The 27,688-nt window shown below is 41.4% G+C and overlaps 2 protein-coding genes across 6 annotated transcripts in view; one reads left to right on the top strand and one right to left on the bottom strand.

Annotated features, from left to right (window-relative positions):
- Positions 1-7: 7 nt before the first annotated feature.
- Positions 8-15,672, bottom strand: DNASE2B (deoxyribonuclease 2 beta). Of its 4 annotated transcripts, none has more exons than XM_032870240.1 (6): positions 15,362-15,672; positions 12,125-12,302; positions 8,729-8,810; positions 5,358-5,519; positions 3,804-4,001; positions 10-839 (listed from the first exon to the last, which is right to left on the bottom strand). In XM_032870240.1, exons 1-6 carry the CDS (start codon positions 15,472-15,474, stop codon positions 499-501), a joined length of 1,074 nt encoding a protein of 357 aa, XP_032726131.1. In that variant the 5' UTR covers positions 15,475-15,672; the 3' UTR covers positions 10-498. The 4 variants fall into 4 exon arrangements, with proteins under 4 accessions (XP_032726132.1, XP_032726131.1, XP_032726134.1 ...); XM_032870242.1 differs by having other exon boundaries at positions 13-839; positions 15,601-15,672; XM_032870241.1 differs by lacking the exon at positions 3,804-4,001 and having other exon boundaries at positions 8-839.
- LOC116875057 (uricase) overlaps positions 1,106-27,688 on the top strand; it is a 44,122-nt gene continuing 17,539 nt past the window's right edge. Inside the window, exons 1-2 of one of the 2 annotated variants that reach the window (XM_032870245.1) lie at positions 1,106-1,196; positions 25,571-25,789. In XM_032870245.1, coding sequence (XP_032726136.1) covers positions 25,613-25,789 — 177 coding nt within the window. In that variant the 5' untranslated portion in view covers positions 1,106-1,196; positions 25,571-25,612. Of the gene's footprint in view, positions 1,197-16,210; positions 16,309-25,570; positions 25,790-27,688 lie in introns of those variants that run through there. The other variant, XM_032870244.1, reaches the window with a different exon arrangement.

Genomic DNA, 27,688 nt, shown 5'->3' with positions numbered 1-27,688 from the left:
CAAAGCTCCGAGAGTTCAAGTAAATGGCCTAAGATCATAAGATGAGTAAGGAGCAGCAGCAAGAACAACAAATAAGACTCAACCATAAACCAGTGAAAAGAACTTTAAGAAGAATGTGACTAAATAGTATGAGATACACAGAGAAATTTTTTTTTCCTTAAACAAAGAATGAGAAGAGTCAGGAAATCTTTGTGAAGGAGGTGCAATTAATCTAGGAGATAGCCTGTCGATCTATGAACAACAGAGAATATTTTTTCTTCCACTCCATCCATTCTCACTTTAGTAATGTATAATCATTTATGTTTATGACATATATATAGAAAGTAAATAAATTGCCACTAAGTGGAAGATAAAATGGTAAACATGGTAGAAAAGCATTTTATTTGATGATATGTGAAGTACAGCTACGTTCACAGGCTTTTGATATATAATGGATCTTATGGAAGAAGACTCATTGTCAGCAGTGAAAATGATAGTACTTATGTCCTTTCACCAAGTTTAGTTACAGTGCTCATAATACAAAACCAGTCCTTGAAATGCATGGTAAATAAGCTGATTCTGGGTACAAATGAACCCTCCACTTCTGAAGGCTTGGTATGGGCTCCGATTTAGGTCTCCAATACAGGTCCAGCGATTTTTGGTCCTCTTTTGGGAAACACACCATTTGGCATGATCCTGGTAAGAACTGAAATAAGACTGTCCAGATATCTTAATTGCTTTGACATTGTAGACGTGGTAAGGAAGGGAGCAGTTTGAAGGAAGCTCTTGTCTCTTTCGCTGCCAGGTTTCTGTTAGCAAGTGTGTCTTCAAATGTTGAGCCATCCAGGCTGCAAAGATGTCTAGAGTTTATAGGGAGAAAGATAGCAAGGCTAGTATTTGTACTTAGATAAGTCCCTGAAAATATCCTCAGCAATGGAACTCATCATTCACCCCTGATATGTGAATGTCATAAGCACAATAATAACAACATAATTGAGATAGTGGACGGGAGAACATTTTGTAAGTGCTAAAGTGATATGTAAATAAAAGTTATTATCCTTATTACTAAGATGACATTGGTGTTTAAAAATGTCCTCTGTTCCACACAAATAAGAGAGTAATATATGTTTTTGTTCTGAAAAGATCTTCAGAAAGAATAAAGCTAGAGAAGTAATCAGGGGCCAGCTTCAAGGGATCTTTGCAAATCATGCCAAAATGTTTGGGTTTTCCTGAAATCACTGGGCTATTTATTTATTTAGAGTGAGCAGAGGAGAGGGGGAGGGGGAGACAGAGAATCTTAAGCAGACTCTATTCTGAGCCCAGTGCAGGGCTCAATCCCATGACCCTGAGATCATGACCTGAGCTGAAATCAAGAGTCAGACACTTAACCAACTGAGCCACCCAGGGACCCCTCAATGGGGGAGTTTTTAAAGAAGTGTTAATGGAGAATTAATAGAAACTGGTTTATGATCATAAATATCAATCAAGAGTCAATGCAGAGGATGAACTGTGAAAGGTGCATTAGATTGGAGATAGAGAAAACATCAGGTTGTCACAATAACTGTGACAATAAACACAGGTGGGACTGTAGCAGTGGCCGAAAGTTTGGAGAGGAAAAGATGGATGTGAGTGTTACTAAGGACCTGGAGCTGATTGAATTTGATGACTTGATAGAGGGGTGAGGAAAAAGGAGGGATCTAGAGTCCCCAGTTGACTATGCAGAATACAAGAAAAATAGTGTTTTGTGGGGGATAATGATGAGTTTGGCATATTGAATTTGATGTGGCTGTACCACCTCCAAGTAGAAATGTCCCACCCACTTTTGAATACATCTGTCAGTCCAGAGATCTGGGGTGCAGATCTAGTCTTGGGAATCACCTGAAGGCTTGCTGGAAATCGCCTAGAGTGAGTATGTAGAATGAGATAAGGATGAGTAGAGAACCACGTGGCAACTCAGCCACCTAAGTAGTAGGCAGAGGAGGAGGACCTGGCAGAAGAGACTTAAGAGAAGTGGGAAGAAGACCAAGAGACCATACACTCCCAAAAATCAGGGAGGGGGAGTGTTTCAGGAAGGAAAGGGTTTTAACAGTGCCAGATTCTGCAGAGACTATTTCTGTCCTGTTAATTTTTGGATCTCTATCTGGTGCCTAACACAGAGCTTGGCAAGTGGCAGGCATTCAGTGAATTTTATCTAATATAAAAGGAAGGAAGGAAGGAAGCAAAAAAGGAAGACAGTGAGGTCAACTAAGAGAGTCATTGGTGACTGCGGAGAGACTGGTGTCTACAGACAGAGGCTCAAGGCTGCAGTGAAGGAGCATTGATCCACTGAAGGCTCTGAAGAGTCCTTTAAAAAGAAATCTGGAAGAAAAGAAGAAACAGATATAGGGGATCTAGAACCGAGGGAAGGTTTTGGGGGATGTTTGTGGGCTAAGGGGACAGAGCTTATAGAGTGGGCCTGTTGACGTAGAAGAGGGAGAACAGATCAAGTGGATGAATCAAGGTATTCTGAGGCTGGGATGGGCTCCAAGGCACAAGGGGTGCACTTCTTCTGTTGGGGTAGAAGAAAACTCGTGAAAAGGGATGGAAACAGATAAGATTATTGAGAGTAGGTGTGTTCTTTTTGTTGTTGTTGTTAGCCATTTTTAAAAATGGAAGTATAGCTGACACAAAGTGTTACATTAGTTTCAGGTATAAAACACAGTGATCTGACAACTCCGTTCTTCATTTTATGCGGACCACAGTGGAGCTACCATCTGTTACCGTACTATGCTATTGTACCATCGACTACATTCCCCAGGAATGTAGTGACTTATTCATTCATCCCTGTGACTTATTCATTCCATAACTGGAAACCTGTACCTCCCACTCACTTACACCCATTTGCCCATCCCTCCACCCACTCCCCTCTGGGAATCATCAGTTTGACCTATGTATTTATGGGTCCATTTCTGCCTTTATTCAGGAGGGGAGGGGTTTGTTCATTTGTTTTGTTTTTAAATTCCACAAATAAGTGAAATCATATGCTTTTAAAATTCCACATATAAGCGAAATCATTATTTCCTCTGTCTGACTTATTTCACTTAGCATAATACCCTCTAGGTCCATCCATTTTGTCCCAGATGGTAAGATCTCATTCTTTTTAATGCCTGAGTAATATTCCATTGTATATATACACCACATCTTTATTCATTCATCTGTTGATGAACACTTGGGTTTCTTCTGTATCTTAGCTACTGTAAATAATGCTGCAATAAACAAAGGGCTGCATATATCTTTCTGAATTAGTGTTTTTGTTTTCTTTGAGTAAATACCCAGTAGTGGAATTATAGAATCATGTGATATTTCTGTTTTTAATTTTTTGAGGAACCTCCATACTGTTTTTGGTGGGGTTTGTTCTTGAAGGGGTTTCTCCTTGGTGATCTCTGTTCTCTCTATGAAGGAGAAATCGAAGCCAGAAATGAGGTGGCAGAGTCATGTAAAGGACTTGAGGGTAAAGAAGGTTTTAAATAGCTGCTTAGAGAATAGAAAAAGAAGGAGACAGCTGGGCCTGTAGCCCAGAGGCTGCAGACTGTGAGTTTTCACTGGCCCCTGGTTGGATGGTTGTGAGACATTGTCAGATATTTTGGCGGTTGGATCAGGAATTTTGCTATTCAAGCAGAGTAGGCAAATGTTTGAACTGATCCAATCTCCCTTTTCCCTTTCCTTCCTTTTCCCTCCCTTCTCTTCTACTTCCCTACCCCTGAATAATCAGAGTATTTCCTCTGTATAATCCAGAGTGAGTCCAACAGCAAAGTTACATATGATTGGATCATGATCTTTCATACCATCAAGGAAAGAATCCGACTTTGCAAAATGGAGGAATTTTTGGCCCTGGGCTGACCGAAGTGTGGTGAGGTGCCGGCCAGGGATCTCTGACGAGCTGGAACCAGAGCACAGCTGGGGCATGTGAACGAGCTCCTGGCGAAAGATGGCAGGGATGGAACAGCTATAAATGTTTGGGTTATAGATCAAGAGCTGAGAATCTGAATCAAGAAACAGAAAGAAAAGTTGAGAATTAGGACACAGATGGAAATGCTTGTTGATATTATAGATCTTGCTTTGAGTTAAAAAGAAAAAAACAAAGCAAAACAAAAAACAAAAACAAGAGTATTCCCTTCTTGAAACCAATAGCTTTCAAATTACTCTTGGTTAAAGTAGTTGACGCCTATTGAGTACTTCCTACTTCCCAGGCATTGTCCTATGGGTTTTACATGTTTTTAATTCAATCCTAACAATAACCATATTATTAAGTAAGTTCTTTTATCATTATCTTCATTTTACAGATGAATTAATGGAGAATTTATGTTGCATGCACAGGGTTATAAAGCTCATAACTGATGGAGTTGATATTCAAATCCAGGCAGTCTGACATCGGAGGCCATATGGTCCTTTCACATATAGGTACATATGCAAAAGTAGAGACCTCCCGTGAACTGATCATCCAGCTTAAAGAATGGTTAGCTCATCAGCATGTACACCTAATCTCTGTGCTATTCTTCTCTCTAATCATTACTGGGACTCAAGTAGTTAAACTAGGGCTTTGAGTGAGAGCCTCAGTAATCCTTGCCATAAGGTAGAAATTTGATGAAAAACATGTTCTAAACCTCCTATACTTAGAGGTAAATCACTCTTTACTACAATTTAGCAGCCTCCTCAGTAAAAAGAGATTGGTAAAACAGCGTTCCTCCTTCTCCTCCTCCCTCAGCTTAGTTTTCCAAATTCATATCCGTAGTTTTCACTTCCAAATCCAAGTATTTTTGGCCATTTGACCTTGGGATCTCAAAGGAAGATCCCATGGCTTGGAGCTGTCAGGTTGGTGGCCTGCAGGTAACATGTAATCTGCACAATTATTTTTTTAAATAAGATTGAGACCATGCTGTCTTTCCGACTCTCTCCCATCCTCCCATCCCTAGGTTTCTAGTTCGTCTTGAAAAATAGGGAGATCTGGTATCGTTAGGTCTGCTTTCCTGCAGAGCCACATGGCAGAGATGAGGCTTTGGAGGGGAGACTGAACACTCCAGTTTATCACTGATCCCACTGCCCATGAAGTGTTGCTTGTCTGTTTCACCCATTTTTGTTACCAGCCTGGCCACTGCAGATATTTGAAAATACTACCCCAATCAATTTCAAGGACATCACTGGCAGATCAGAAAACAAAGGTCTAGTAAGTGAAACAGCTCAAGGTCTCACCATGGCAATGTCAATATTAGAATCTAGTAGAATCCAGGTGTCAGAGTGTTAATGAATAGAGAAATAGATGAAGTAATACATTTATTAATACATTTCCAAATCCCTTCTTTAACATTGCTATCTCTTTTTTAAACATACTCCAGTGTTACCTATTGCTTCATACTGGTTGTACTTAAAAGTTACGCAGATGCCAGTTTGCCCGTGTCTTCTTCCTGTGGGTGGATAATCATAGCCTTCCTCAGGAGTTGGAGGAAACCGGGGAGTAGAATGAATCAGCCAGAGTCCCTGGACTCTGTTCCACAGCAGTAAGCCTACCAAAAATACAGTTAATACAGATACATTAGAAAAACAAAATCTCCATTGAACAATAGGGTTCAAAGCTGCAACATTTAAGCCCATTTATATTTCAGGCCAATGTTTTATTCCATTAATAAGCACAAAGATTGGGGCGCCTGGGTGGCTCAGTGGGTTAAGCCTCTGCCTTCGGCTCAGGTCATGATCCCAGGGTCCTGGGATCGAGCCCCGCATCAGGCTCTCTGCTCAGCGGGGAGCCTGCTTCTCCCTCTCTCTCTGCCTGCCTCTCTGCCTGCTTGTGATCTCGGTCTGTCAAATAAATAAATAAAATCTAAAAAAAAATAAAATAAAATAAGCACAAAGATTTCTGCTTGCTTTTCAAAGATTTCAAAACCAATTCGGGCACACATCACCTAGCCCCATTACTGATAAGAAGCCACCAAAGAGGCAGCCAGGGCAGCCACCCTATGAAGAGCTAAGAGGAATTTCATGTTGTAACCATAAGGAGAATTTGTTTTGGCAGAATGCAAATGTGCTTAATTGGAATTTGACCTTGTTAAACTATATAGTCACCTGGCAAGCTTCAGATAATGAGTCTCTGTACTGCTAAACAGCTAAGCTATTTTCAAAAGCTGGCTAAAAAAGAGTTGGAGGAGAAAAATATCAAACAGAGAAATGTACCTGTAGTAATTTGTTGTAAGAAACCAATGCACCTTTAACTGTAGGAGACTAGTCAATTCCACAAGCCCAGAAACAAGAGGCAAAGAGAATTAAAAGAGAAGCCATGCCAAAACATCCCAGGTAATTGTGTTTAGTGAAGATTTGTGGAGCAAAATAACATGAAAACCGGAAAGAAAGGAAACAGAAAGATTTTCATCATCTTGTGACATGGCAAAATCAATCCTATCCAGCAGGCACCTGTGACGATTTCTGTGTTTATAAATAAATTGGGATAGTTTTGGTATGCTGACTAGACTTTCCAGTTTGCATATGACCATGCAAATATAAAGCTATTCATGTTTGTCTTATTGTTAGAATGGAAATCAAGTGCCTGTCTGTTATTTCTTTTGCAAAGAACACTTTAAGAAAGAACACTAGTGGTCTTTCAGTGGATATAGAATCATTCCCTGTGTCCAGGTGGAAAATGTATGTCCAAAGTCCTTTTGCCTAACAGACCTGGATGACCTTCAGAAGCTTCCTTCTGCCCAGATGAGTGAGCTGTTTGCCTAAAATCCTAAGCCCCCGGTACCCATGCCACAGGATGTCAGGCATCTGTTGGCAAAGAGAACACCCCCTCCGGACATGGGGTCCTATTCCTTTTCCAGTCTTTCTCCCAAATCCTTTTAGCAACTAACAGGGTGGAGTGAGAATGGTGGTTGAGGGTTGTTGGAGGAGAGGTTGGAGAATGTGGTGTATTATAAAAATTGCTGCATTCCATGCTAATAGGACCATCAGGAGGGCATCTTGGCTAAATCAAAAGCTTTCAACACTCATGACATTTGACAGCCATTACAAATTATATTCTTAATCAGAGGTTGCAAAGTAGCAGCCCAGTGGCCAAATCTAGCCTGCAGATACATATTATTATGTTCACAGAGTATTTTTAAGACTTTGAGCTCATTGCCAACATTTAAACACTGAGGGAAATTTCCACAAATACTAATTTTCAACATCTCCTGAAAAATTGCATCCCCTAAAGGCAAGCTGAGTACTATCTGCCCTTTTGACAAAGTATGCACCTTCCAGTTCTTCAGGGACCTGCTAGTTCAGCCCACCTGGCTTGCTGACATCCATTTGCCTGTCCCTGAAGGCATGAGTTTGGGACCTTCTGAAAAATGCTTGTTGCCATGGGAAATTATTCATGATGCATTAAGTTGAAAAACAGTTGAAAATAGTCATTACAATAGTTTTATAAAAATGTTTAAAAATACATACTATAGAAAATGTAAGTAGAAAGGATTAATGTGATTATCTAATGGGTCTTAGGATTACAGATATTTTTTGGCTGGCATTTTGAATTTTTATGTATATATATAGTTTATAAATAGAAAAACTATATATATAGTTTATAAATAGAAAAATAACATTTCCTATGATAAAAAATTATATATAACAAAATTACCTAATATGAAAAATTTATTTAAAAATACTTTTCAGGGCGCCTGGGTGGCTCAGTGGGTTAAAGCCTCTGTCTTCGGCTCAGGTCATGATCTCAGGGTCCTGGGATCAAGTCCCGCATTGGGTTCTCTGCTCAGCAGGGAGCCTGCTTCCTCCTCTCTCTCTGCCTGCCTCTCTGCCTACTTGTGATCTGTCAAATAAATAAATAAATAAATAAAAATCTTAAAAAAAATAATAAAAATACTTTTCAAAAATGTTTATTTCAAAAGGAACCATACACTAAGAAGAATGAATTTTATTCTATATCAATTATACCCCAATGAACCTGACTGAAACATGTGTGTACACACACACACACACACACACACACACACTGGGTGGTATTCCCAGTATTCAATACTTGGATTTCTGCTACAGAGTGTGTATTTTTATTTTAATTTAATTTATTTTATTTTTTTAAAGATTTTATTTATTTATTTGACAGACAGAGATCACAAGTAGACAGAGAGACAGGCAGAGAGAGAGAGGAAGGGAAGCAGACTTCCCGCTGAGCAGAGAGCCCGATGTGGGGCTCCATCCCAGGACCCTGGGATCATGGCCCAAGCCCACAGCAGAGGCTTTAACCCACTGAGCCATCCAAAGTGTGTCCCCAAAGTGTGTATTTTTAAATGTTAAGAAATAAAATGGGGGTGTCTGGATGGCTCAGTGGGTTAAAGCCTCTGCCGTGGGCTCGGGCCATGATCCCAGGGTCCTGGGATGGAGCCCCACATCGGGCTCTCTGCTCAGCGGGAAGTCTGCTTCCCTTCCTCTCTCTCTCTGCCTGCCTCTCTGTCTACTTGTGATCTCTGTCTGTCAAATAAATAAATAAAATCTTTTAAAAAAAAAAGAAAGAAAAAGAAATAAAATAGAATTTGTGAAAAGGAGATTTCCAAGTCATATGATATGATTATAACCTGTGATATAGAAATAACGCATTTTGATAACTCAAAATAAACCATTAAGAAGAAAAGCTATCTTTTTGGTGTGCAACATAAGAATATTCAAGAGAGAATGTTGAAGAGAATGTTGATTGACAATAGGAAAGAGAAACTAACAGCTTTTGTCATACCTTTAGTGTGTCCATACTTCCGGCTGTAATTCACAGAGGTAGGGACCCCATCATTGTAGAGTAGATAGGCTGTGTTGTTATTCTGCAGAAACACACTAGGGTTATAACGGTGTCACTCTTATGCTCGTAAATGCTCACAACATTTCTACCAGCCACCCAGACTGCGATACAGGCTTTCATTAATACACATGAAAAGTCATCCATTCGCCTAACAGGAAGCTTCCCCATCAATACGAATTTTGTGCCACGAAAGACAGGGGAACAGGAAGCCCATTCTCAACCACGCACAGCTTTGTCTTATGTTCCAGGAACCCTACGCTTCCTGCTGTGTATGTGAGGGCAGTATTCCTATTTCTCTTGGTTGTTTTGGACGCACATTTCTCATTTGGCAACCGGTTTATAATAAAGAAGTACTTAAATATTTGTTCAGGAAATGAAGTAGGCACAACCAGCCAAGGTTTACACCTGGTTTTTTTCCACTGATATTAGAGGCACAATGCGGAACTGGCTGTCAGGGTCTGGGTTCCTCTGCCTGCATTGTACTTCACCTCTTGGTCAGAGTTTTGTGTTTAATCAGGATTCCTCATTCTCTGCTCCAACTACTTCCCTGGAGGGGAGGATCTTCCTTCAATCTATTTCTCAGTGTCACTTCACCTTCTCGCCTGATATTTTCCTGCTTAGAAAAAGTGGTGAAATTGAATGTGTGGAGATATTGGATTTCCTCTGGTAAGGCAAAATAAGAGAAAATTTTCTAAACAGTGGTCCAAATCTCTGAGTAAAAATGAAGCTATTATTTTGGTGGTGTCTCTTATGTCACGTTTTGGAAATGTGCTTATATTAGTTCTGTGTGATTCCATTTCATTGGTGTCATGACGTAGTGATTCTTACTGAAGTCAATAATGCTGATATTTTAAAAAAGTCTTGGGGACATAATTAAAAGCAATAAAGGACAACCCAGTTCCTCAATTAAAAAAAAAAAAAGCCTCCTCGTTTTCTCTCAGAAAATAAGTCAATAACTGAGTTGCTTACAATTGCTTCATGATTTGATGTAATCTAAAACCTTTTTTTAAATGCACCCTATACCCTGTGAATCATTCCTGGCTACTATATTTAGGAATATCCAGGAAAAGAAGCTGTCTTTTTACACTCATTTTCCACAACTGACCTACTGAGCTACTGTTGGCCTTCGTATCCTCAGCTGGAGGACTCTGATAGTGATTCAATGAGCTGGTGTTGAATGTGGTCATGAGGTCATTGTGTGCCTTTGGTGTACAATGTGAAGGAGATCTGGGGAGATTCTGTGAGGAACTTTATCCTTACAATTGATGAAATGTGTTATTCTAACTAGGAGGGTAACGGCTAGCTAAGGTTAAACGAGTTATAGCCCTGTGAAGAGAGGCCTTCTGACAAAGGGGAAGACCATGGACCAGAGAGTAGGTAGGCCTATGCATGTGCCTCTGGACATCTTTATATAACACATAGGTTGGGTATTATTTTGACTACTGAATGTTGGACAAGACTAATACAATCTCTGCCCCTAGTTAGCAGGGACTATAGACAGGCAAGTACAAGCAACTTCAGTATAATTTGATAAATATTATTATAAAGGTGAATGGAAGGTTCTTATTGACAAAGGCAAGAGAAGGGCAACAATGCCCAGTGCAACCAAGATGTTGGCCCAGGTCATCTTGGCAATTGAGAGTAAAAACCAGTCGGTCTGATCTCGAATTCTGCTTTCTATTAGAACTCCAGGTTGGCAGGTGGGGGAGTTCTGTCTCACCATCACCTCTGGCACAGAATTCCAGCTTCCAAAGAACACCTCATCTCCCTTGAATGTCACCCACTATTGTTGCTCCTCTTTTGGCTCTATGCCAATCAGACTTGGAAATCAGCCCGTTTACTATCATTTTCTTTCCAGAATCTACCACTTGAGGCCTGCGTGTGAGCAGGTTTTACTGAGGGTACAAAACATTGAATGGTTTTACATTATCACAAGGACTTGCTCCCGGTCTCCCTCTGTGTTTCTTATGCTTTCTAATTCCTAGCTCTCATCTACTCTATTTTATTTGGCAGAGCAGTTTAGCTCTTTTGCCCTCCTGGCTCTGAGGCTAGTGTTGGGCCTCCAAAGCTCATTATTATACTCAGCCAAAGTAAGAACCATCTGTCCCAACTAAGGTGAATGACAGAGGCTCCACCATGTTGCTCTTTCATTTCTCTTCCCAGTGGGGAAGGGAACAGGGGAAGTGCTAATTTCCTCACTGATGGGTTATGGTCCCGGCCTCCATCCCCAACCTTGGAAAGCAGAAGAAGCTGCAGGCAGTTTTGACTTTACATAACAACCTATAATTTAAAACAGGGTTGCTGCTGGGATTAAATAATTTTAAAAAGCACCCAGAACAGTGCCTGGTGCACCTTATAAATAAATAAATTCTTACCTTGTAACTTGGCTCTGAAGGCTGGTCTTAATCGCCAGTGAATAAAGTGACTATCAGCACACATAGGGATAGCTCTCTGCACGTTTTGAGTGAATACTCACATATATATGTATCATAGTGCTAGCGCCTAACACAGTATTATGGGGATTAAATTTATTGACCTATGCAAAGGCCCAATACGCTGTAAGTGCTGAGTCATTTTACACATTGACTTCTCTCTAAGTGAGTGTTGGGAATGCATACATGCGTGCAACCAAATATTATTGTTTGGTTTTACTTGTGACCCCTGGTTGGAATGCAGTGTCTTGTCACCGAACAGCAGATGGTGCCTGGAACATTGGGAGACTGCCCACAGTGAGCCAGCAGCCTGCTTACCTCTGTCGCTTTGGCTGGTTAGCTCATTGCCTGATCAAGTCCGGATAGCAGGTTTAATCTACATTCGGGCAAGTTAGTTCTGGGCCTTGCGCTAGAACCCTAGCTCTCAACCTACTATTTGGAAAATGATAAATTAAAAGGAAGACCAACTGGAAACCTTCATGAGGGCCACTGCCACTCATCCCCACCATAGCATAAGCAATCCATTCCTCAAGGCATATTGACTGCGGGTCTATATAGCATTATAACAGGAGGGGGCTCCTTTCTATTTTTGTCAGAGGGATAAGATAGCAAGTCCCGAATGAATTGGCAGAGTTTGGCAGCCAGAAGTCTTCCATATGTAATCAGTTCACACCTTACCCAGTGATACTACTGGATATAGTGCTGAATGTGCCAATAATTTGGCATCGCCATAGAGTCTGACGACATAATCCTTAAGGTCTTAGATTGATTCAGATTCTGTGCCGGCTCACTTCAAGTTGCTAAGACTGGGGGTTTAGTAGGTTAGCGTTAAGTCCTTTGGAATCTTTAGATTCTATGTTATGCATTTTTGTATGAATCAAATGAACGATTAACAACAGGTTACCTTGGAGGCATAGGCTTCATATAGCTGTTGTAATGTCCTTCCCAACACACTGTTGGTGGTATTCATGAGCTGCTTACTCCTCTTCCAGCTTCTGGTGGTGGAGTCTAGGTATAGGTACTCTAACCCAGTCTGTCTGCTTTCCTTGTCTTGCCTTTTAGGTAACTTATAAAAGGTAAACCTAACAAAGGAAATAATCACGAATTACTAACATCTATTGACTGCTCCCCTGGTGTGAAGCACCGAAACATACCATTTTACTTGTGTTTCCTAAGTCCGAGGAAAAGGATTTGCTCCAGCTTTCCACCTCTATTTTCACCCTTGGCTTTGGTCCTTCCCAGAGAAGGAATGTGAATCTCACTGGACATGTCCTGAGACAGTAGCCGGCCTGGCAGGAAGGGTCCCTGTAGGTGAAGCCCATGTACGCATTCTACACATTGACTGTGGCTGTCTTCTGTTTCCACAGTCCATATGGCTGCCCTGGGGAGAGGCCAAAGCCCAGGGCTAGACAGCAAAGGCCTTGGGTGTGTTTTTCTCTTCTGCCCCAAGTGCTTCGCATGCTCACGTCTTTGTAGCTGGCTGGCTGGGTCTGAGATTTGGGTCTGGCCTGCAGAGTAGATGGCGTCTCCCTTGACCCTCTGGCCTCAGCCACATTCTTCAGCTGTTTATCAGACTGCCCTGCATTGAGGGTTCGGGGCCAAGACCAGCCAATCAAGTAAGCATTTTGCCTTCTTCCTATTATCTCCTGTTTGTATATCTTCTTCAGGTATCTCACAGAGAGGGGAGGTGGCCAGATCATGGAGCCCAGGGCTTCTCAATGGGCGTGTGCTCACATTTCAGGCCAGATCATCCTTTGTTGGGGGGGGTGGTGGTTGGGTGTGTCCTGGGCATCGCAGCCTCCCTGGCCTCTACCTATTAGATGACATAGTACTCCGCAGCTGTGCCAATCAAAAATGTTTGCAGACAATGTTGAAAGTCCCCTGAGGGCAAAGCTGCCGGGTCTAGCCAAATACTCTCTAATGCAAAAATCCCACAATGCACTGTCAAATACTCACGAGAAAGCAAACATCCTGACGCATTCACTATTGCCGCATGCCAGTACCTCACGCTGCACATAAAAGCTTCACATTCTACACTTGCTTGTATTCATATGTGCGTTTTCCCGCCCTGTGCATGCGTTCTTACTCTCAGGGCAGGGTCCTCGCACGTGGCCAGAAACAAGATCGTTCTTTGGTACTGGCCTGATGTTGTTCTGCCCATTGACTCTCACCGTGAGTTGTAACAGCTTGAGGCTGCCTCCCTGTTTGCTCAGGCTCAGAATTCCCTCTGATGGGTATTGCTAAGTAACATGTCCATTCAGCTGTGGCAAAAATATATTTTATGTGTCATTCATGCTGTAGTGGCCTGCCACTGAAGAGCTGGAGATCTGTGTCACAACACACCAGATGAGAACTCGTGCATTTAAACATTTTTCTTGGGTAACCATTTCCAATTATATTCTGAAGACTCCTGGATCTCTTTGTAACCCAGACCTCTACGTTGAGGTCCAGAGAAGCCTAAATGCATACGTGTCCCAGAGACCTCCAGCTCCATAGTTTTGAAACCAAGTTTATAATATTTTGTCCAACTCTGCTCTTCTCCGCAGCTGGGGAACACATCTGTATGGTCAGAGACACCAACAGTGTGAAAGTATTTCCTAACTTGGCTCTCTCTCCTATGACCCTCAACCCATTTGTGGACAAGTTTTCTCAGAATGTACCTTCCTCTCTAATTTGACTGCCATTTCTTTAACGTGCGTCGGCACATCATCTCACCCATAATGTGAGTCCTATAGTTTTCCATGACTCCAGACTGGTCTCCATGAAGCTGGCCTTCCCAGTATTGCCAGTGGACTTTCTCGAATATGAACCTGACCACTTCACATCCCTGTCTGAAGGTCTTTAGTAGCTCCCTTGGAGGGTCAAGGGCAGACTCTGCAGCCCAGCATACAAAGCCCTTTTTGAACTGTCCGTTGCCTCTTGCTGAACTTCCCTCCTGCCATCTCTCCAAGTTCTGAAGGACCAGCAACACTGAACTGCTTCCACACTCTCTCCATGGCTTTCTACCTTTTTGCCCCTATACCTCCTCACCGCTCCCTCATGGGCCTGAGATGCCCTTGCAGCTCTCTGATTTTTCTGAGCAGCTCATCATTGTTCTTAAAACTTAACTCAAAACAGGGATGCCTGGGTGGCTCAGTCAGTTATGTGTCTGCCTTCTGCTCAGGTCATGATCCCAGGGTCCTGGGATTGAGTCCCATGTGGGCTCCTTGCTCCATGCGGAGTCTGCCTTTCTCTCTCTCTCTCATGAATAAATAGTCTTAAACAACAACAACAACAACTTAGCTCAAAACTACTTACTCAGAGAAGATTTTTGGGCTGTCTGCTCCCCAATGACCCCATCTATGCCCTCACCACATAACTGAGCTCCTGGAGGGCAAGAACCATATTTCATTCATACCTGTGTTTTCAATACTCAGCACAGGGCCTGGCATAAGCTCAGTAACTGCTTGCTGAGAGACTGAATGAGTGTATCTGTGGTCTTTAGCCTGAAGTTTACACAAAGCTTGACACCAACCATAATGTCAAAACCAAAGACGTTAATGAAAGAGTGAAAAGGTGATCTAAGCTTTAGAAGAATCCATGGCTATAATGTGGTGCTGTGCTTAGTCTCTCTGACACCATGAAGGATGCTAGCGATCCAGCACCCACTCCAACAACTGCCGCATGCTACCTAATCAACGCCGTCAACCCAGCCGTGCTGCGCTCCATCAAGCCCTCTTTCTCCTTCTCAGAAGGATAAGAGCAAGTTCTCAGACAAAAAGAAATCTGCCTTCTTGCCTTTCTCCCTCTCTAAAAGGATGTTGGAAAGTTCCGTTAGGAAAGGCACAATGCAATGAGAGGAAATTGCCAACGGAGAGAGGTTGTCAGCTCTCTCCCACCTCTGTGGCCTCCAGACTCGACCCATTGGGGCCAGCGAATCAGGCTCATGAGGGGCTGCTGAGCTCTTCCTCAGGGGGAAGCCCCCCCACTCAGGAGCCTGCTCCTATTTGGATATGTGGGTCATTTACACACTTTAATTTCCTCTTTTTAAAAGGGAAAGGCAGGGTGGAAGATTCCTTTAGGACTTTACAGTGAGCCGCTTTGCCTCAGACCCTCTGGCTTTCTACCTGCATGCCCGAATCCTCCCGTTTCATTTACCTACCAATCCACAGCTTCGCCTTCCTCATTCCTGCACGATATTGTTGTTGCTTCCAGAACCCCAAACAGGCCAAAGAAGACCAAAGCAAGGGCTGTTCTCAGAAGTCTTGCTGTCATTTTTTTTTTTTTTTAATTTGCCACCTTTACCCCCTGCCACCATGGGAAACTTGCCCCCGAGACTGAGGGCTCTGAGTCTCAGGTCTGTCCCAGGCTGTGCGGGTGCTGATGTTGGATTGCATTTACCTCTGCCGTTAGCTGTTTGGGCATTTCCAGAACGTAGCGAACCTCACGTCATTGTGTGGTTCTGTCACAACGTGCCAGCGTGACTCCACTCCGGAGGCTTTTGTGCTCAATTGTTGCCTGGTTTGTAAAGTCATCAGAAGTTCTGGAGAGAACAAAGGGATAGATAGTTAACTCTTTGGAGTGAACACCATGTGGTAGGAAGTTCAGTAGGCAGGGAAACTCCATCTTGATCAGTAGATGTGGAATTAAATATATGTCATGTTTTTCTTTCCCTCATGATGCTCTAGAAGTGAAAACAAATGCTTGTCGTTCACACATTAAGCAGAAATGACTAAACCTTCTGTCTTAGTCATAGTTGGGATCTATCACTTCTAACACGCTCGGTCTTAAAGAAACATTTCCTAAAGTCTACTTCAAAGGGTTGCCTCAAAGTCAGAGCAAATTTAATTGTATTTTACCAAAGATGTTTACATATTGTCTCCACCTCTGGTTTTAGCCAATCTATGCAGTGCTTTCGTTTCAAGAGGTCTTGGTGTCCAATTGGTTTTAATGCAATCAGGTAAATATATTGACCGCTCACCCTTCAGGTCAAATACAAAATATTAGAAAACATCTGTTTTGCCCAAACTATTCTTTTTTACTCTTGAAACTGAATTTGAAGTTGAAGGCCAAGAGAAAATGCCCCATTACCATGATGACTATAAAAAGGTGAGACCATTCTCTTTGTGGAGGAGGAAAGGGAGTAGATAGGGATAGCAAAAGAATTTCTCTAGTTGACTCAATTATTATAGATGCTGTCATAAAAAGTAGCAATTTACCCTATGCCTGGAAATCATTATGGCTCTGATCTCTCCCTCTGATTATGGGTCCAGATCAGTCACTTAGAGACCCAGACCAAACTGAAATCTTGCAAATATTCTATGGTTGAGTTGGAGTTTTTCAGGACTCAGGGTTCATGGGAAAGTGAGGGGTTGGGGCTCTATTTCTCTAAAGACAGAGTTTTGTGAGGGATATCTGGACCACCTGCCCACATTTTCCTGTGCTTGCAGAAGGGGCAGAATTCTGGGCCTCACTGCAGATCTGCTAACTCAGAATTCTTCCGCTTGGGTGTAGGAATCTGCATTTTTTTTTTTTTACAAGATTTGAGGTGATGCTAGTACACCCTAAACTTTGAGGTTTGCTGCCCTGAGCCAAGGCTGTGCTGTATCTGACAGGTTTGCAACCTATCAAATTGGTAAATAAAAAACATTTTTTTCTGATCATTTCTCTGTGGGTATCATTTTGTTCTATATATGTTTTTATTGCATTTAGAAAAAAAGTATTTCAACAACCTCAAACTTTTAATCAATTTTTAAAAACATTCATAGCATGAAGTTTATTTTTCTAAGTTAAAATGAAATAAAATAAATTTTATCTTGTGATAGCTCTTGGTAGTATAATGGTAATAGCTGAGTACCCCAGGCTTAAGATTCACTGATGCATTTAGAGAGTGTAAACAACTTGTTTTCAGTTATGTAGGTCAATGAACATTTGTTGAACAGTATATAAGACAATTCCTATTTTCTCCTCATTCCATGCTTAGCATGGGGCCTGGCCAAAAGTAAATGATCCACAAACGTTAGCTAAGATTATTTTTATTACAACCTGAGCCCTTCCTGTGTTTGGGCTGGGGCACATCTGTGTTAGGATGCTATTTGCTAAATCCATTTTTGTTTCAAGCTCTGGAAAAACGTTATTAGGCCACTTTCTTTCAGAGACAACTTTCAGTTAAGCTTTCTTATCTCCAGCCCGTTGCTGACCTGAGCATGCTGACGGTGTGGTCGGTGACCTTTCTTACGCAATCACTTGTTATCGAACCCTACACTGGGCATTGAGGGGCTTCAGGGATTTCAACACTATCCTAAAGACTAGATTCTAGTGAGTCTTGGATTCTGCTAAAAACAGCAAATTAATGTGAAAAGAAACTGAATTTGGCAGATGGAGAAAATGCAAACTGGATAGAATGGTTTTCACATTACCCACTTTTGAAGACCAAGTAGTAGAAGATGACAAAAATACTTCACTGTACAATTACTTCTCAAAACAATAGAAAATCCCTTCATTATAACTTAACCAAGTCTAGTGAACAAGGTAGAGTTCATCACTTGGTCATGAGCTTCTTAGTTCATAGTTGAAAGTTTGCATTCATTCATCCAGTATTTCTGGAAAATCTCAGTCCTGCCTGATCTCCTTGAAATTGTGCCTTTTCCACATTCTTTCTGTCATATCATCCTAGTGCATTTTATGTCTCTTGCATATACTCTGTCTCCTATGTGTCTGTATTAACCCTAATTCTTTATTTGGATCTATCTTCCAGTTCTCAAATTCTCTCTTAGGCAATATTATTCTGTTACTTAATTTATCTCTTCCAAATAACTAATTTTATTTCATCAGTTGTGTTTAATCTATTTCTTAATGCATTTAGTATTGCATTTCTAGAGGTTCAATTTTTTTTTTTTCCCTTCAGATTTGCTAGGTCTTTTTTATGGCCTCTTGTTTTTTGCTCAAGAGAAGAGACACTCTGTATCAAGAAGGAGATATATTCAGTTCTTTTATTTCTGTAAAAATATTAAATATGTTACTTTATATTTTATGTTTGATAATTCCAATATCCAATGTCTCTCTAGGTCATACTTTGCTGTATGTTGTTTATGCAATTCTCTCTCATGATACCTCACTATCCTGTCTGCTCTTTTATTTTTGGCTGTGAGTCCATATTCTTTGAATTCTTATCTGTGAAAATTTCTTGAGGTTGAGATAAAGTTGGGTTTCTCCAAACCCTGGTCTAGAGGGCCTTTACTGAAATTTGGTCATCCTTTGAGGATTTCTGGAAGTCAGACTGCTGGCTTTACTTTTTCATTTTCAATAGCTTTTTGGGGTATGATTTACATGTTAGAAAATTTATCTGTTTAAGTTTAATGTTCAAACTTTTATAGGACTGTTGATGTGCTGAGTAAAATCTAAAATGTGACAGATTGAAGGAAAAAGTTGATATCCTTATTGTGGGAGGAAGGGGGAGGGATTGGAATTATTTTGATGAAAACTGATGAGAAAAGCAACATGATACAAGTACTCATGAAACAAAGAATTGTTTATGAAAAATGTTAAAGGAAAACCTAAATAGAATTAATGGAAGAAGACTGGACAATTTTATTTTGTTAATTACTATCTATCATTCATAGCTTTGTGGATGCCAATCTCTTCTGGAAGCTATGCTTGATCTCCCTCAATCTGGCTTAGGTATCCCAGAGTTCACTGTATTTTTTTCAACGCGAGTCATTATCACAATGTGTTCTAATTACTTGGTTATGTTTCTGAGTCTTTCTCTCAAAAGCAGGGATCAGCAAACTGTTGTTAACCAAATATGACCCACTGCCTGTTTGTGTAAATAAGGTTTTATTGGAACACAACAACATCCATTCATTTATGCATTATGTATAACTATTTATGCTGTAATGGTAGAGTTGAGTAGTTACAACAGAGACTAGATGGTCTGCAAAGCCTAAAATACGAACTTTTTGATTTTTTACTGAAAGGGTTTGTTCTGGTATAGAGGGTGTAAACTTCTGGTGTATAATCTATCAGGGCAGAACAATGTTTTCTGGTTTGTTATTGTATCTCTTGTACTTACCATGGTGCTTATTACCTAGAAGACAGACGAGGCATGGATTGAATGAAAACGGTTTCAGATGTTTCTATTCTGGGGTTATGTGGAAATTATAATGAATTAAATGTAGACAGATAAATAAAAAGGAGTATGCAGGCAAAATCCAATTTTAAAGAACTTGTAATGTTATCTCAAAAAGGCAAATGGGTATAGTGAAAACAACCAGGCAGACCTGGGTTCCCTGCCTGACCCTTCCTCTCCAAAGTCTTCCGGTTTATTTTTTTTCCCCCACCCCAAGATTTAATTTGTAAGTAATCACCGTACCCAACGTGGGGCTCGAACTCACAAACCCTAGATCAAGAGTCACATATTCCACTGACTGAGCCAGCCAGGTGCCCCTGCAACTGCTATGTGGTTTTGACCAAACCATTTAACCTCAACACTGCCAGCTTCCTTTTCTCAAGGTGAGGCTCATGATCTGTGCTTTCACAGAGTGCTCTTAGGGTTCAGGGAGAGGCTGGGTATGTAGCCTCTGGCACATGACTAATGCTTATTAGATGCTGGTTCCTACCCTCCTTATTTCCTGTTTCTTCTGTGCCACAGTTATGTCTTCGTCTTTGCTGATGAGCTAAAAACAGTCCTTTGATGATATGGGTTTAATGACCACAAATAAACCAACATCACTCCTGTTTGCAGTCACCCTTGCCCAGATGAAAGTCACTCTTTGACTCAAATGTACTACCTGTTACTGAAGATATGAAGCTGAATTTTCATCCTGCCTCCAACGTCCATCAGCTTTTCATTGTTCCCTTACTTCACAACTTAAACATCCTAACCATACACACAGAATCAATCAGAGTGAAGAATTCCCCTGCAGTTTAAAACCATGACTTAAGTTCTAGAGAAAGCGATGGGCTGGACCAGGGTATTTCTGGGATCAGTGAGTCCCACCTGGTGCAGTGTAAGCAGAATAAAGCTCTTCAGTCTCAGCAGGGCTCTTTCCACAGTCCCAGTCTACCTGGTAGCCCCGGGACTTTGGACAGCTCACTTACGTGCCATTTCTTTTAAAACAGGGATTCTTCCTCTTAAATGGCAGGGAGTTTGGGAGGAATAGATAAGATAAGGTAGAGTCCAATGAATGGAATTTTAAAAATGGCATAGAAACTTAAGTTTCTGTAGTAGCATGGACTTTTCCCTCCCTCTGTATCCTTTCTCTCCCTAAAGAATGTGTTGGCCATCCAGAGTCTCATCCCTAAAGACTCTGCCTGTAGTGGGAAAGAGCATGTCATTGGGAGGCGGCGCTCCCCTGCCTTCTGTCACCTAGTAATTGTGTGACCTTGGCAGGATACCTAACCCTGCATCTCCCTTGGTCAAACGTGGATTAAAAATACCAGTGTCGCAGGGTCCCTGTAAAGGATCAGAGGGAATAATACATGCCAAGTTCCTGACCCAGATGAAACCCTTGCTAAATGGTTGCTACTGTTATTTTTATTCTCAAGACTTACACATTTGGAAAGAGGTATCTTTCAATGTATGTGTTTCAGTAAAATTTTCTTCCCACTGTGTTCTTGGAAGTCTCCATCAATTCTTTGTTGAGGCGGTTCCTGCCCCCAATCCAGAAGCTCCCAAGGGCCTTGTTCCAGTTCCCAGCCTTAAGGCTACTGGCGCCATGGAGAGGCTGGCAAGAACATTAGCATTTCCCCTGACATTTAGTGACTGAGTTTTCTCTTCCTTTGTAATAGGCAGAAGTGTGAAAATCACTGAGCACCTGTACATAGAGTCTTCATTAGCTAACAGGTCACCTTCCTTCTACCATGATTATGCATATGACTTGTTAGACTGTTTCTGAAGCATCTGCCTGACAAATCCCTTCAGAGTCACGCTTTGAACATAACTCAGGGCATATCCCTCCTTGATAGCAAAAATAATCCTCTGCAGCCTAGAGCAACATGACATTTTCTACTAGATATCAATATTTTCCCATCTGACATTTAGTAGATCCTAGGCAGCCAAAAAAATACCAGCTGCTTCTAAGGTTATGATTCACCGTTATTGTTCTTATCCTTATGTATTGTTAAGCTCTGCCAAAGTGATATTAAGATTGTTCAGATGAGTACTCCTTTTTCTCATATTAGTTCAGCATCTTTTTCTGAAAACTTTTTGTTCGTGAATACCCAGGGAAATAGTCAGGCAAAGGGAAAACCTGAGCACAGAACTGGAAGAACTTCTCCAGAACATTCCAAACACAGAAAGAGAGGCCTGTCTCCAAGTACAGTTCTTCCATCATGGCGAACTGCAACTGAGTTGATTTTTACACCTGTGTTCAGTCCTAAATAGCTAGCTTTTTTGTATTTCTCTCTGTTATGGAGGGGAGAGATGAGGCCTGCAGAAGCTCTTCTAAGACTGAAGAGAAAATGTGAGTCATCTTTAAATTTACAAAAGTTTTTTTTTTAAATATTTCTTAATATTTTCCACCTCAAATCTATCTACTGGGCCTTCCAGGGGTTAACAGACTCCAGGCTAGAAACCCCTAGACAACCTACATCATTTTCAGTGTGGCCAGCAAATAAGACAATGCTTACTACCTCATTACAGAAGTGAAAAATAAGACTAATTTACAATCTCAGAGAGTTCTCTCCAATATTACTTGCATGTAAGTCATGATTTCTATCCCCTTATCTTTCAAGACATGTCTAAGAAAAGGGGATTTTTCTTGTGTAGAGCCAGGTAAAAATTTATCCGGTCTGATGTTTCATCCAGAGTACTTCTCTAGGAAATTGAGTTACCTCTTGTAACTTTGTTTCCCAAGGGCACACAAGCTTGAGGACAGACATCCAAAGTATGAAGGCAGAAGTAGGCCTTGTCATAGATTGGTGTGCAATCTGGGTATTTATCTCTAACAGTAACTGGAACCCTTTGACATTAAACTTGACATGTAGTTATTATTTATCAGTGATAATTATGACTAACATTTATTGAACACTTACTATTTGCCAGGTCCTTTTCTGAGTGCTTTGTGTTTTTTCTCACATATTCCTCACAGCAATCCTGGGAGGTGGGCACTACTATTATTCCATTTTATAGATGGAGAAATTCGCCTCCACCTGCAGAGATAATAGGTGGCAGAACAAAGGTTCACCCCTGCGCTGCCTGATTCCAGAGCACACAGACCATCCTCTCAGCCACCTGCCCACCCTCCACATGAGAGCAACCTTCATATCTTACTGTACGGTTATCTTGGACAGGGATCTCTGCACCATACTGTGTTTTCTACACGATAGGGTTCTGGCACCTACTTCTGATTTCTCTGACTACAGACTGGGGGAAGTCTTACTGAGAAGAACAGCCTCATTTCTGGTCTGGACCCGTTATCTGTTCTGTCAGGTCCTGCTGAGAGACTCTCAGGCATCCCACACCACTGTTGTTCATTCCGCACCGTCCTCAGACGGTTATGTTCTTTTTCTTCTGACTTATTACCCAATCATGTGATTACTCAAGCTTTGCTCTGATGCCAAGCCCTGGTCGGGAGCACGCTGAGGAAGGCTGACCTCTCTGGCCCGCGTCACATGGGAGCTCCGTGATGGCCGCACTGTGTGGAGTGCTCGGTCTTGTCAGCAGTGTGAGCTCTCGGTGCTGCGTCCGTGACTCTCTCTACACCCAGTTCTGCCCTTCCTGGGCCTTTGTTCTCCAGTCAGCTGTGCCTGTAATCTCCAGGTTGTGGTGATCCGAGAGCAGATGGCACCTTCCCCACTTTCCCAAGAAGAGGAACTTCCTGCCCCAGGTTTGAGCTGAGGAGGCAATTCTGTATTGAAATCTGTGGGGTATCATCGTTAACTATTCCATGTCACCACACAAGAAGTGGAGGTGATGGTGCACAATTCATTCGGTCATGCTGCATTTGTTAAGCACCTATTTATGTTCTAGGCACTGTGCTGAGTGCTGGAGTTGCCATGACAACTGAGAAAGACTGGCTCCTGCTTTCATAGTTTCCCATTTTTTAACAAACCAGACACATGATGAGGCAATTGCCATATAATTTGATAAAGACTGTGATAAGGCAGTAACTCTTTCCAGAGCATATAGAAGAGACACCTACTCCAGACCTAAAGGACTGGGCAGATAACTGGGGGAAGTGGCTTCTGAGACCTGAAGGGTGACTAGAAGACGTTCGTCAGGTGAAGGGGTTGGTAGTTGGATGGAAGGAAGGGAAACGTGTCCAAGGAAGAAGGCATAGCAAATTCAAAGGCCTGCGAGGCTGGGCAAGCACAATGAGCTCAGAAAAGCTGAAGCAGAGTTTGAAATAGGCTGTGACAAGACATGAAGTTGGAGAGGTGAGCAGGGTTGGGGACCCGAACGGTGGCTATCATTGACTCTGTGTATCACGTAGGAACCACTTGCTTTTCGCAGACTGAGCTACTGTACTTGGGTATCGAGTGGCAGGGCGTAGGAATGAGGGGTCTCATTTGTTGAGTCCTGCTGTGTCCTGGGGCTGATGGACGATCTTGGAGACCTTTGGTTCTGACCCCTTGTCCATGCCATCCAGGACCCCCAGTCCAGCCAACTGCCTCCCTGCCCAGGTGGAATCTCTTTGTGGCTCAAAAGACATGTCAGAATCTTCCTCCAACTGCTACCAGCAGTGCTCTCTACTCTAAAACCTGGTGTCTTTACTCAAAATCCCTCCTGCCATCTCCACCATTGCTGTGCCCACAGCCAGGCTCGATGTGGCCGCTGTTGTTGGGGGTGGACCCCATAGCTCGCCAAGCACTAGGAACTGAGCTGGGACTTTTATACTCCCCAGCAACTCCTACCAGTAGGGGGGTTATCTCCGTTTGTGCAGCCAGGGAAACTGAGGGCTCAGAGCCAACAAATTATTTGTTGCAAGCCACAAAGCTATAAATAGCAAGACAGAATTTGGAGGTGGTCTGACTCAAAAGTCCTTGCAACCACAAGCCGTGACTCCTTCCCTGTCCCTATTATCATTCTTCTTCAGATCCTTTACGTCTGCTCTTTGAGTTGTCTTATTGATCCTGTTCTTGAAGATGAGTCCCTTGAAAATTGGGTCAGAGGCTTCTGAGGGACCTCGCCAAGAGTCGCCCCTTCAATCAGCAGCATGTCCTAGCAGGCTCCATCCCCAAGATTCAGGACCGCCTCTCATCCCTCTCACTTTGATTAAGAACTTAACAATCATTTCTGATGTTGTTAGTACTTTACAATCCCTCCCGGGGGATCCTGGTAAACAGAATCTGGGACAGCCTTCAGCATATTGCCTATGTGCCATTAGCCGGTGAGGCTCCTTCTTTATGACACCCCCACCCCAGACTCTAAGTGCATGTTGTTTCTGATTTACTTTTATTTTTGTCACTTTCTTTCACTACCATTTTAATGTTCAATTTTGACACTAAATAAAATAGTTTTTCTGCCCCTGTGCTCCCTCCTGCCTTGTCTCTCAAACACCAGTAAAGCCCAGCGACAAATCTTCTGAATCCTAGCTGTGGAGACGGATGTATTTGCTAGTGAGAGCTCCAGCTCCAGATAAGGCTACTAATGAATCAATCACCGGGCTTTTATTAAGTGTCTCTTCGCTAAAAGCATAGCTGTTCCCGCAGCCAGATGGCCCTGGCTCTGCCCTCCTGGAGGTAATCTGGACCCTGTCACTAATTACTCTTCTTCCCGGCAGCAAGTAGAAGAAGCAATTTTCAAATTGTTTTTATTGATCACAGGACATTTTCTCCAGAATATGACTCAGTATAAAAAAGAGGATATAATTATCTTCAGTTAACATAGTCAAAAAATTTTTATGAAACAATGACAGTCTACATAGTGGTTTGGAGGACAAAGTCTGGAGTCAACGGAACTGGGCAGGAATCCTTGGCTCTATCCTTCACTAGCTATGTGGAGTAGAGCAAGTCCCTTAAACTCGTTGAACCTCAGTTTCTCCCTCTGTGACGTGGAAATAATATGAATTTATAGAGCTGTTACAAGGATTAAATTAGCAGGAATTTATTTAAACGTTTATTTAAACAAAGTAAAGATTTTGGTCCAGGAGATAATGTTATTGTTATCATTAGTTATTATTATCAAGAAAGCCATCCACCTGTCTGTTTTCAGGCTAGCTGGATATATTTTCATCTGTTTCTCTCAATTCTCTTTTCCCCATTAAATTTCCCATTTTTCTTCAAAGGTTGGGTATAGTCTTACTTCCACGAATACTCTTAACTCTCACCTTTTGTAATTACGTGATTAAATCAAGGCTCGAAGAGCTCAGAGATGACTTTTTGCTTTCATTTAGGTTTCTTCAATAAGAAGACTGTGTTTTTGTTGCAGAATGACGAGGTGGAGTTTGTCCGAACTGGCTATGGGAAGGATATGGTAAGAGTTCTCCGTATTCATCGAGATGGAAAATACCACAGCATCAAAGAAGTGGCAACATCAGTGCAACTTACTCTGAGTTCCAAAAAGGATTACGTGCATGGAGATAATTCAGACATCATCCCCACAGACACTATCAAGAACACAGTTCATGTTTTGGCAAAGTTTAAAGGGGTAGGTGTCATTCTTCGTAGACACTGCCTATCTTGATGTGGAATTCACCGTACTATAACTTGAGGGTATCACTTGCCTAACTGCAGTTTCTCCTTATTTTTAACACTATTTTTACATGTAAGCCACTAATTTTTTTCTTTCTTTTTTTAAGATTTTATTTATTTATTAGACACACAGAGAGAGATTACAAGTAGGCAGAGAGGCAGGCAGAGAGAGAGGGGGAAGCAGCCCTCCTGCTGAGCAGAGAGCCTGATGCGGGGCTCGATCTCAGGACCCTGAGATCATGACCTGAGCCGAAGGCAGAGGCTTAACCCACTGAGCCACCCAGGCGCCCCTCTTTTTTTTTTTTTTAATTTCTATTCTAAAATTCTCAGCCTTACAGAAAACCTTTTTTTTTTTTTTTTTTTTTCCCTCTTAATCTCACGTCTTCTCTTTTTTGGTTCTCAACTTACTATATCTTTTAGGAAAAGAATCTTATCTGACAAATTTACATGTTCTCTCTTAATTAGGATCGTTGGCAAATCAAGGCCCAGGGAGGATTTCAGAACAGAATTTTACACATTTTTGTCATACTTTTCTTTGATTCCTCTTGCTTATTTTTTTCTTTTAGAATGGTATACATTTATAGCAGAAAGTACCATTTATCTTTCTGGTGTTACTATAGGAGAAAATCTTGAATATACGATGCATTTTGAAATATATTTGCCCAACTTTTAATGCCTTCCTCATTTTCTCAACTCCATGACCACTTGGTATCTGTATATCGCGGTAAGCGTACTCTTCAAAAGGGTCTTGGAGCTGGTGGAATCTGCTGTTTGGGCACTTCACCTTCCACTTTCTTTAAGTGTGAGTGAAGCTGTGTTGGACTACCAGCAGATTTCTGGGGAACTCAAGATAATTTTTCTATTTGCTAAGCAGTCTAAAAGACAAGAAATGTAGACTGGAAAGCTTCTTTTTCTCATACTTTTGCATAAAATCTACACTCAGCATGCATGAAATGAACAGACCAATTGAAATATAATTTCCGCAAGGCCTCCTCCCTGCTGAATCTTTCTCTTGCTACTCAAAGTGGCCCAGCAAGCGTAAACATGGCTATGGACAAAGGCACTGCTCTTCTGAAAAAATAAATTGAAAATAGGCTTTCATCCTGAGCTATAGAGGAAGGTCAGGTAACACAGATTCTTATATTTCCCGTACTGGGTAAGAGATGCAGAAAAGTGAAGGAATGGACCTGGATATTAAAAACAATTAGAATTTATTCATTATAGGTAGAATGACCATATAATTTCTTATCCAAACCAAGATACTTTTTTTCTTTTGATTTTTTTCAATTGAGGTATAATTGGCATACTTTATATTAGTTTCAAGTGTACCACATAATCGTTTGATATTTGTATATATGATGAAATAAATGTTTATTTCTTGAGATGAAAACTTAAGATTTATTCTCTTAGCTACTTTCAACCAGGCAATACAGTATTATTACCTGTATTTGCTGTGTGATACATTACATCCCCTTGACTTATTTATAACTGGAAGATTGTACCTTTTGACTTTCTTTGCCCATTTTGCTCTTCCCCACTCCCCTGGCAAATATTAATCTGTTATCTATATCTATGAGCTTGATTTGTTTCTGTTTGCTTTTGTTTTGTTTTGTTTAGATTTCACATATAAATTAGAACATATGGTATTTGCTTGTTTCCTGACTTATTTCACTTAGCATAATGCCATAGTTTTATCTATGATCTATGTTATCACAAATGTAAAGATTTCATTCTTTAATAGCTGAATAATATGCCATTATATATATATAAAATATATATATACCATATATAATAGATACCATATAATTATGGAATAAATAATAAATATAAATAAATATGTGTGTGTGTGTATATA

Source organism: Lontra canadensis, unplaced genomic scaffold, assembly GCF_010015895.1.
Source record: "Lontra canadensis isolate GAN:19392208 unplaced genomic scaffold, GSC_riverotter_1.0 scaffold40, whole genome shotgun sequence".
Classification (NCBI taxonomy): Eukaryota; Metazoa; Chordata; class Mammalia; order Carnivora; family Mustelidae; genus Lontra; species Lontra canadensis.
The sequence above is the reverse complement of the archived record's forward strand: the minus strand, read 5'-3'. Positions and strand labels throughout refer to the sequence as shown.